This window comes from Hippocampus guttulatus, chromosome 9 (assembly GCF_054856545.1).
Source record: "Hippocampus guttulatus isolate MCC_2025c chromosome 9, RoL_Hgut_1.0, whole genome shotgun sequence".
NCBI classification, from domain to species: domain Eukaryota; kingdom Metazoa; phylum Chordata; class Actinopteri; order Syngnathiformes; family Syngnathidae; genus Hippocampus; species Hippocampus guttulatus.
In genome coordinates, this window is record NC_141269.1 from 13,284,657 (window position 1) to 13,295,406 (window position 10,750).

The following is a 10,750-nucleotide window of genomic DNA, read 5'->3' on the forward strand; positions in this document are numbered from 1 at the left end:
ATATTTGCATCACGAGGTTGAGGGAATTACCTGTGTAACGAGGGGCTCCAGTAGTCGCTCCACAGTCAACGTGCGGATTTCAAGACTCTTTGGGTCCCATTTCAGCAAGATAGGGGAGGTGGCTGTCGTCATGATCTCTGTTAAAATCAGAATACAGAAAAAAGTCGTTAGGTTTCACGCTGCACTGCAATTAATAATGTTTTTTTTTACACGGGTATTATGTGCTTTACTGACACAAAAACAAGTGAGGATAATATAACCAATTTAAATCAAGAATTAATGGTGTAATATACTGTATATACTGTGTGTATATATATAGCCAATCAGCAACTTGTGTGTGTGTGTGTGTGTGTGTATACTGTATATGCACACACACACACACACACACACACACACACACACAATATAGGATTTCAGATGGGAAAACTGGAAATGTGACAAGATGCTCGGAACAGCTAATGGGGTTCGTATAAACCGTAAGTTTGCTTTACTTTTGTGAGTGTGAGTTTTTTGTCAGATCCACGTATGACAAAATGTTACCTTCTCCATTCATTTGTGTACAGAATAATACTCTAACCATGATCTGTCAGGCATAAAGATTTGGGATTGACAGAGGGTCTGCAATGTGTTCTACTGGTTCCGTATCGACGCATGTACTGTACAGTATATGCCAACCACGGAGGACACTTCTCCTTAGAATGCATATTAGAGGTTCATCTAATAATAATTGCATTGCTAATGGCAACAATTTTCTGTCTGTCTATTTAAAACATGACTAGCATTAACATCAATGCTAAAAGGTTTTAAAGGAAAAGATATGAATACTAAATGAACTAGATACTAAACGAGAACTAAAAGGAAAAAAGCATTCATATGATATAATGTCTCGAAATAATCCTTCTACTGTGCAATAAATTTAGAAGAAATACTCTACACAATTTTGAAGATGTTCCGTATTCTTGAAATCCATCTTTGATGCTGGACAGCAGAAACTGAATGCTGGGTGTATGACACATTGCTCGTTTAGCATGCGGATTCCTTCGGCCAAAACAAGGATTTACAGCACTAAAAGACACAATAAACAACCAGCATTCTACCTTTGGCCACAATGAAACACGGGATTCTAGTTAAGGTAAGTCATTTTAAACAAATAAGAAAAACCTTTCTGTAGTTATAAGCGGACGTATCAGGTGCGTTCGGAAATTCACTCTGGTGCCCAAACACCACTCTGATGTGTTTTCGGAGAAGCAGCGCACGTGGCCCTCCCATTAATCTCCAAACGCAACCTATGTTGTCAGCAACTTGTGATGAAACCGTCTGTACTGCCTGACGCACTGGGCTACAGCACTCCCTATTTAATGCACACTGAATAACTGAACGGCACAACCCGCTTGAGTTTCCGAACAGTCAGAGTGACGCACTCTGCTCTATGAGCTTATTTCCCAATGCTACCTTAGTTAGGGGACAGAGATTTGTGGTACGAGTCAGAGCTCTACTGGTTATGGTTTTTGTCAAATAAATTTCTCCAAAATAAATTCTTAAAATAAATTACCCCCAGAAATGCCACTTATACGATGGAGCGACGTGTTTTGTTTTGTTTTTCTTCTTCATGATGCATTCTTTTTTGACTGGTGTGACTAATACTCCGCAGTGACTAATACTAATATGTACTCCGCACCAGGACCTCAGCTTATCTCCATTGCATGCTGATTTATCTCCAGACCCCACTCCGCCCTATGTGAAGCCACACAGACATGGATTAAGTTTGCTGTCAAAGGAGGTTAATACATGATAAGCATTAACTGGGCAAAGAAATAAGGTCATATTAAGTAAAAAGAGGCTTTTAACGTTTACATTCCATTTTAAAATTTCCATATGCACCAACACAGAGAACACATCTCACAAATCAAGTTAGATCATCAGACAATTGTCGACATTGATACAAGGGCTGTCACCAACCAATCTTTTAAAATCTATTCTCCTATAGATCAGGGGTAGACCTCTCCCGAGTCCAACTCACCTGATTTAATTGTTCATGATTGATTCAGGCTCCGACAGAGCTTGCTGGTGAGCTGATTACTGTATTTGAATCAGTTGTGTTGAATTAGAGAGTGATCCAAAACGGGCAGGATATGGCTCTCGAGGAAATGGGAGTTCCCTACGCATGCTATAGATTATTTCATTGATGAATTGATTACATTTTAACTATTGCTGCTGGGGTAGCTAAGTTCTAACTAGCAATGGTAGGTTAAAAACATATTGCCTTGCAGCTGAGCAATGCAGTGGATTCCTGCCACGGATCAAATCCCAGTCACAAATGCTAACGTCCTCGTGTGTCTGCGAGACCATAATTCCATCAGGAAGGGCATCCGGTGTAAAATCTATGTCAAGCATGTCATCACTGTGGTGACACCTGACAAGACGTGCCCCGAACATGGAAAAGCTCACTGACTGCAATGTCACCAAGCAAAGATGCTAAAAGACTGGTTTAGATGGAGTACAATGGACTTAAGTGGCTTGGAAATACCTGTGTGAATGCTGTACAACAGTGCCTCAAGGCAAAAAATGTCCACCGACCGATTTTTGTGATCGACTTAGTCGAACTTTTTATCTCAGCCTAACGAGGTCTCAAGGTGTGCGCTCGCGGTGCTAATCTGGGGCTGAATTTTTAAAATGTGCGCTACCGATAAGGTTCACCCTCAACGGTACATTTAACGCTCTTGGAGAAAGTACTTAAACAATTTTCAACTGATCTAAGCATTCGAAACGTTTTTGGGGTTTCTTTTTTTGGCGTTAGGCATAAACCTGAAGGTCTGCATCACTGCTGACGTACACTCCACATAGGCGTTTTATATATATATATATATATATATATATATATACAGTATGTGTATAATATATATATATATATATATATATATATATATATATATATATATATATATATATATATGCACATAAAACTTTTGAATAATGGGAAGAGAGTTGGATAAAAGAATATGTTCCCTGATTCTCACACCACATTTCTAGGATTAGTCCTAAATATAGAAATCATCAAAACGCCTCTGGTCAGCATATGGATTTCTGCAAGAGGAGAGAAGAAAAGCAGTCACCGAACAAAAGAAAAGTCAATGCACTAAGGCAGAACACAAACATTGGGAGGGTGGAGCAGGCATTGGGGTGGCTAGGCCCCCAGATGCTGCCAATAGTTGGGATGAAGAGAGGGAGTACTCGAAATAATTGAGGTTGAAGAGTATCAGATAAGAGTCCATTGAATGTTTTTCTAGCAACAATCTTTGCACAGTTTTGTTGGAAGAATCAAAGAAAACTGAATTTTCAACAAGCTGTATTGTCCTGACTGTGAAAACCATGGGCGTGTGCAGACGAATTATGCACAGTCCACCAAACTACATTGTTAGTGCCCATTCATTAACGCCTCTTGTGCTGCAGTGAAAGGATACACGATACACATACAGTATATTACAAACCAAAAAACTGAACATTCCTACCGAAGTGAGACATTACCTACCTGCACACATGCCATTGTTGATGAGTTATTTTTCAGTGTGTTCCACTGTATGGAAACTAACATCTTTTAAATAGAACGTGAAGTATTCTGTCTGATGATCCCGAGTGTAGGCCCTTCAAATTGCTGGTGAATAGAACTAGTCATGGTTAAATAACAAATAAAAAGAATGACAAAAACATAATACTAAAATCACAAAGTCAGAAAACTCAAACACCTTGTGTGTACTTTTGAAAAAAAAGTAATTGCTCTGACAAGGTGAAACCGTCTAAAATAGTGGTCACCAAACTACGGCCCGCAGGCCGGATCCGGCCCGCCTCCACATTTGGTCCGGCCCCCCTGAACAATACCAGAGAGTATTTTGATTTATTTTTCATCTATGTATATTTGTATTTTATCATAAAATTCGGCTTTTGCAATAAAATATTCCTTAGTTATGAACTATTTTCATGATTAACTATTAGCTCGTAACAATTTCATAAACACATATAACGTGACATTTGTTCCATCCTTCTGCGGTCTGTGCCGTTATCTGGCAACCCCAGAAAAAAAAATCCTAAACCCGTCCCTCTCAAAGAGAACGTAATCATGGCGAAAAGGTGAGATAAGAGAAAAAAATTATTCAGAATACAATGGAGAAACTATTTTTTTTTCAATGCAAAGAAAAGATTGTCTGTCTCATCTGTCGGTGGCGGTATTCAAAGAATACAATCTGCGGAGACACTACGAATCCCGTCACGACAACAAGTACGATTTTTTGCATGGGCAAATGAGAGCAGACAAACTGTCAATGCTAAAAAGAGGAACGTTAGCTCAGCAAAATACATTTGTACGCCAAGCTCAGCTGAACCAGCCATCTGTTCGGGCTAGCTTTCGGTTTACTCAACTGATAGCAAGCAGCGGTAAGGAGAGTTTGTCAAGAAATGCATGAATGCTGTCGCGGAGGTGGTGTGTCCCGAGAAGAAAGACGTCTTTAATACCGCGAGTGTATCAAAAAAAGTTATTTGATTTTGTGTGGGTTTCTGGGAAACAATACATTTTTACGTCTAGGTACTCTTGCAGTCACACTTTTGCTGTTACAAACTGACCGCCCCATCAGAGAAGCGAAAAGTTATGTGGACCTCACAGGAAAAAGTTTGGGGACCACTGGTCTAAAATTTTGGTTCAGACAACAATAACCAGTAACAAAAAGTCCCGTTGCTCCAAGTCCCACACGAGAAAATTAAACTGAATATTATGCCTATCACCACTCAAAGGTCTTAACATCATCACATTCATAGTTTACCAGGAGATCTTAGTCCACCTAAATAACGCGACTTGAGTGTGAGATGAATAAAGGCAATGAAGTTGCCCAAACCATTGATAAAATCTGGGGATGAGCTGAGGTGGTTCGGTCTAACCCAGGGGTCCCAACCTTTTTTGCCCCACGGACCGGTTTATGTCAGACAATATTTTCAGGGACCAGGTGTGGCGGAAATAATACAACAAAATAATATGGTATAAGCTGCATGAAAACTGTGGTGTTTTCGAAATATAATAATAAACACAAGGAGCGTATAATCTGGCCGCAACACTCTGATCGCTATGGTAATGTTTAATGCCTTCAAAATACGATATAACGCAAATTCAAAGTGCATGAAAATGACGACTCACCACAGCCCCGAGCTTGATTTTCTGCAACCAGACGGTCCCATCTCGAGGTAATAGAAGACAATGACACCTCAAGTGTGTGGTTTATGTCCAGTCTACTTCGTAATTTTGTTTTTGTCGCCGTTGGTGCAGAAAACCCCCGCCTCACACAGGTAGGATGTCGGAAATAGCAACAGTGCTATTGTGGCGATCTCAGAGTATTCAGCCATAACTTTAATCCAGTTGTCTCGAACGTAATTTTAAGGCCGCCGTCATTTGCGATCTCCAGCAGTTTTTTACTCATTTTGCGAGCTCCGGTGTTTTGTTTTTAGCGTAATCGGTCACGTGACGAAGAAGCGTGGCTTGACGTGTGTCAAGCGTGACACAGACGGATGTAACGGTGAATCCGGTAACTTTTCAAAATAAAACATCTTTCGTATTCCCGAAATAAATAAAACGGAATTTAGGCAAGTTCTTTCTGTGCGGCCCGGTACCAAATGCCTTGCGGACCGGCGGTTGGGGACCCCAGGTCTAACCACTAAGGCCTCGTCATCATTTCAGACAATCATAACTGCGAATCCTAGGAAACAATTAAGGAAAAAGGCTGTTGTGATTCAATCCTGTCAAAATCAATACACTTTCTCCCTTGAGAATGTCGCATCTACAGGAGAGGCTGCGGGAGAATTATTAAAATGGTGAAACATCTTGCCGTCACCTATGCTATCTGCTAACTAGTGTACTTCTCTCGAAATTCTGAAAGGCTACGTGAAAAATGTCTCCTCCATACAATCGTTTTTTCACTGATGTGACTACAGCTCTCTCGCAATGAATGTCTCCCTTTAATTAACAATGTTGTCAAAGCATAACTTGTGCAGCGCACCTCTAAATATATCCTGCCAAGAGGATTCCTGTAAATTGAAATGGTGTGCAGTGACCTGGAAATCCTTGAAAATATTACAGTGGAAAGAAAGGTTGAGAATATTAAAAGTTTGCAATCCCAAAATAAAATGAGATGCAGACACAATCAAGACCTTATTTTGCCTTAAAAATCATACACAGTGCAGCGTGACCTTTAGATACATGGTCCATAAAAATGGAGTTCATGCTCAGTCCGGTGTTAGCCGTACAGGTGAAGTAATATAAATTGTCTTAGGTCAACAATGGGCTAACGAACAAGTGAATTAAGATCTAAAATGATGGCTCAACTGTAATGCATGTCCTGAGAGTACCAGTCCGTGAGGTTCCGTGTCACAAGATCAACTTTAGATGTGACGCTTACATTGTATGAACAATGAATGAAGGTGAATGTAACTGCTTTGGGATTGTATCATTCTCCACAAGCGTGCCTTTTGGGCACTATTATGGATGTAAACAACATTGCACATTATGCTGTACATAACAACAGTGTGATAGTGTGAGGAATAACATTAGGGAGGCTACGGAGTGTTCTAAACACATCATTTGCTGATCATGGTGGGTGCAGTTCTGCCTTGAAGCAGTCAGGACAATAACCTCTTTCTCTCTAGCAGCACCTATTTACTGCTGACACCGAATTTTCAAACACTGCTGGATCATCTACTTTATTGTCCCAGCTGAAACAACAGTGCTCTTCTTTATTTATTTATTATTATTATTTATCTTATTATAGGTCAGAGTGGACAGTAAAAATAGCAAATGAATCTGGTAAATTGCATATGAAGACACAGTAAACAGGTCTTATGATCCAAATCAATTCCAAATTCCTCCAAGTAAAAGCCGAAGAGTAACAAAATGCTTGTGGTTTGTTTTGTCTGGTAAATTGCATATGAAGACACAGTAAACAGGTCTTATGATCCAAATCAATTCCAAATTCCTCCAAGTAAAAGCTGAAGAGTAACAAAATGCTTGCGGTTTGTTTTGTGCTGTCTGAGTTGTCTGGAGCTTATTTTTAATGTGGAGCGAGAGCTGGCTGAAAAAGAGACGCCGTCCTGTTCCAGCTTGCCTGGCTACCATGGCTACCTTAAAATCCCTACCCCAGTGTAACGCTGACAGGGGTTCCAAGGGACTCAGCCAACACTGCCTGCTGTCCCTGGAGACAGAGAGCACAGTGGCCATTGATTGCATTGTCACATTCATGAATAATGGCTTTTCCTCATTCCAAGAAACCGACAGCCTTTATATTGCAAATGACAAACACAAAAACTGAACCCAAATACTATATACAAGACGAACTACCCCAGATGGCTATTGTCACAATATTAACAAACTGAAAGAAAGAACCATTAAAACATTTTTGCTGCCACCTGCACATTCAGGGCTCCGGACTGTCCCTAAATGGTGGCATTTTAAAATATTGAGACAATGCAACTAAAACTTTCATCTACTTGCGCCTGTGAGACGTTCGAAAATTTTGGGACTAGAGAGGCTTTTATGGAGGTTCTGAACACTTGGACTACCTACAACGATAGCATCTTGTCCGTTGCCAACATTTTCATACAGTGATTTATAAATACAGGGACGGCCTCCACCGAAACACTCCGTTACATACAGGAATGCACGATAACTTCCTGCTTCTCCAAACAGATACCAATCATCAATGCCTTTTGTTTTTGAGGTAACCGAATTACTCGACGACTGGTTTATCTCCATTCAGCTGTTATCACGACGGCAGTTTTGAGTTTCCAAATATAAAATATGATTCCAGTTTTAGTTAAAAGAAAAGAAAAAAAAGCCAACACTGGTGATGGCAGCGCCTTGTCCACGTCATGTCAATGACATTCAGCAGAGGTTTAATGTAAGTGACAGTAACCAGACCAATGTTGCAGTATTTGAAGTGTCCTTTATCGGTCCAGTTGTGTTGATATCAGACCGATAAATGAGACATCATTTTTTTCCCCATTATCGGTCCGATGGTTATCTGTCCAATAGTTATCAGGCATCCCTATTTATTTCAATGGTTGAAAGTGTGCACTATAATTTTGAGCCAAACTCAAAAAATACTCATACCTATTTGCATCATATCCTTGACAAGGGCTAAGAAAGAAACGTTTTGTGCAGTTTTGAATAACAGATGCATGAATTCTTTATTCAACATTGATCATTGTAAAAAGAGCAAGGCAAATACTGTACAGCAAATTGAAAGAAACAGGACAATTTGAATTATTGTTTTTGTTTAAATATTTTCCCCCCATGGATGAGAGGATTCACTGTGCTGAACTCTTGTCTCCATGCCACTGTTGTACTGAGCGGAATAATGCCACCAGGAGTTGATGTCATATTGGAAGTCTGTGTGTCTGCGGCTCAGATTCCCCTCAGTGATATAGTGATGTCTTTTTTTAAACCACGATAGCTGAGATGCAATCAAGAAGGCCTCTGTTGGTTGCAAGTGTCCATTACTTAGAAGTACATGTACAATCCATTACAAACCAAATGTAAACGTAAATTGAATTGGATAGTTCAAGCTTATTATGATTTCCTGTGGGGTTTTTTCTAAATGCAAAAAAAGTCTGAGGTCAAATGTCCTGAAATGGTCTATGTTCCATCTTAAGAGGTTTTACTGAATCTGTAAAACATACAGCGATGTTGTCATGTCAAACATATGACAAAACCTTGACAAAATTCAATAAAGGGTGCTTGGGAAGAGCCTTTGGAATAAGTTGAGCATCACTGTTACAATACATTGCTTCTCAGCAGAAGCATAAAACACACATTACAACTTTATCTCCGCCAGCTGTCCAGCTGACCAAAGAAGAGACTTCCAAAACATCGGCAACCAGACAGCCCCTGTGTCATGAAGAATTTGAGCATGCCCCTTTGCCAAACATAAGCCCTGACTATAAATAAAGCCACTCAACGAGCACGGCCCCTGAGATTCCACCTCTCCATTTCCAGAAAGCGAATGTGCCAATCTACACTGGGTCAAAACGGCAAAATCAGAGAGGAACTTGGAGAGCTGTGCAATGAGAAAACTTCATACACAGGTCCTCCGCAGCACATTGAAAGTGAAATTAAAACTGCAGGTTTTATATACACATTTTGGACGAAAATATTTGTGTTTTACGGTCTGTTCATAGTCTGGCAGCTCCTTAAACGTGTTCTCTGCTTAAAGGACCCACATATGGTTACGCTGGTGCCATCCTTTATTTTCTCAGTCTATGGTTACGCTGGTGACATCCTTTATTTTCTCAGTCAATCGTATAGACGAGCAAATGAACAGAACAAAAACATGGGTGCGCAATAAAAAAGAGAGGGAGTCGGACAGACAATGCGATAGCAGCAAACCAGCCCGTGAAGCGTTTTAGCGGTCTTTGTCGCGTTGTAAAGCGGGGCCGTAATTTTATGAGCTCAGAAGTGGCAGGCTAGCTTAGCCACGACTTTAGCTAGCAGCCTAGCTTGCATCTATCTGCCCGAATAGGTGGCTGCTCCGAGGCGAATCTGGCGTTCAGCACTGGGCTCCCTGGATAGCAGCACCCAGTGACGATAGCAGTGAGCGACACAGATTTTCTCTGCTTAATTTGAACCACTGGTCTTCAGAAAACAACAACACGTGAGGACCGTGCAGGCGACAGTCAGCACTCTTTGGTTTACTGTTTCAGGCAGGTGGAATTAAACCGTTCTGCAAACACAATGAAGAATGAAGCCGGGCGGACCTCGCCTAAGCTAATGTTAGCGACACGGCGGTTGAGTAAGTGCTGCCAGGGGGATGCTAGCAAAAGCACCTGCCACATGACAAATCGCCGGCTCAAACTCATAACCCACCTTCAATTTTTAGTACTTCTTGCAGGTCTCCAAAGTATGTAAAACACCTTGTTTGGTAATGTATTCCCAATATCAAAATCCTCCTCTCTGGTAAAGCTCGTATGAACAGTGAAAATCGCCTCAAATCCAGACGCTCTCCTCAATCCTGTGGTGCTGAATTGTGCTTTTCCTTCTTTTGAAGGGGATCTATGAAGAACAAGACTCCGTCGCTTCTTCTAAAAACTCCCCTGCGAATTTGGAATAGAGACCGCTCCCAGAGCTCCAGCCACAACAACGGAGTAGGTAGGTGTAGCCGATGATGCACACTCGGGAACGGGAAAAGCTTGCAATTTAGTGGGACTCTGTGGCGCATCCCACGCTTGTCAAATCAGAAGCGGCTCCGTTACTGGGCGCATGCGCAGTCCAACGCCTGAGGAAGCGCCCCGATACAAGCACATTGTCGGAGGATGTTTGAGCCAGTCTGCTGCGTTTGGTGGTTCATTCCAGTTTGAGCTGATGTACTTGTATAAATATCCACGGTGTCCCATAAATCTCCATACATAGAAGGAATAATACATTCCATATATACTGTATATTGCACTAACATTTATTTCTTTATATTTCACAAAACCCAGAGAATGCATTTGAATAAAGAGCAACAAATTCAATCCACCATCCATATTGAGCATATCAGAAAAATAAAAATGGTTTATGCCAAGAAACATTTATTTCTCTTCTATGTGGAGACTTATGGGGCCTCCTGTACAATTGGGAAATACCATTTAAACTGGAATGCTGAGCTTTAATACAGTGACCAAGAGTTTTATATGTATGTACTGTGCTGTATATGTTATTAATGTGTACACTTATTTCATATGA

The 10,750-nt window shown here is 40.8% G+C and overlaps 1 protein-coding gene across 2 annotated transcripts in view; it reads right to left on the bottom strand.

Moving 5' to 3' along the window:
• ctnna2 (catenin (cadherin-associated protein), alpha 2) overlaps nucleotides 1-10,249 on the bottom strand; it is a 238,571-nt gene extending 228,322 nt beyond the window's left edge. For both annotated transcript variants that reach the window (XM_086120279.1, XM_086120280.1), the window contains exons 1-2: nucleotides 9,893-10,249; nucleotides 31-137 (exon numbers count right to left, since the gene is read on the bottom strand). In XM_086120279.1, coding sequence (XP_085976405.1) covers nucleotides 31-132 — 102 coding nt within the window. In that variant the 5' untranslated portion in view covers nucleotides 133-137; nucleotides 9,893-10,249. The remainder of the gene's footprint in view (nucleotides 1-30; nucleotides 138-9,892) is intronic.
• Nucleotides 10,250-10,750: the final 501 nt, after the last annotated feature.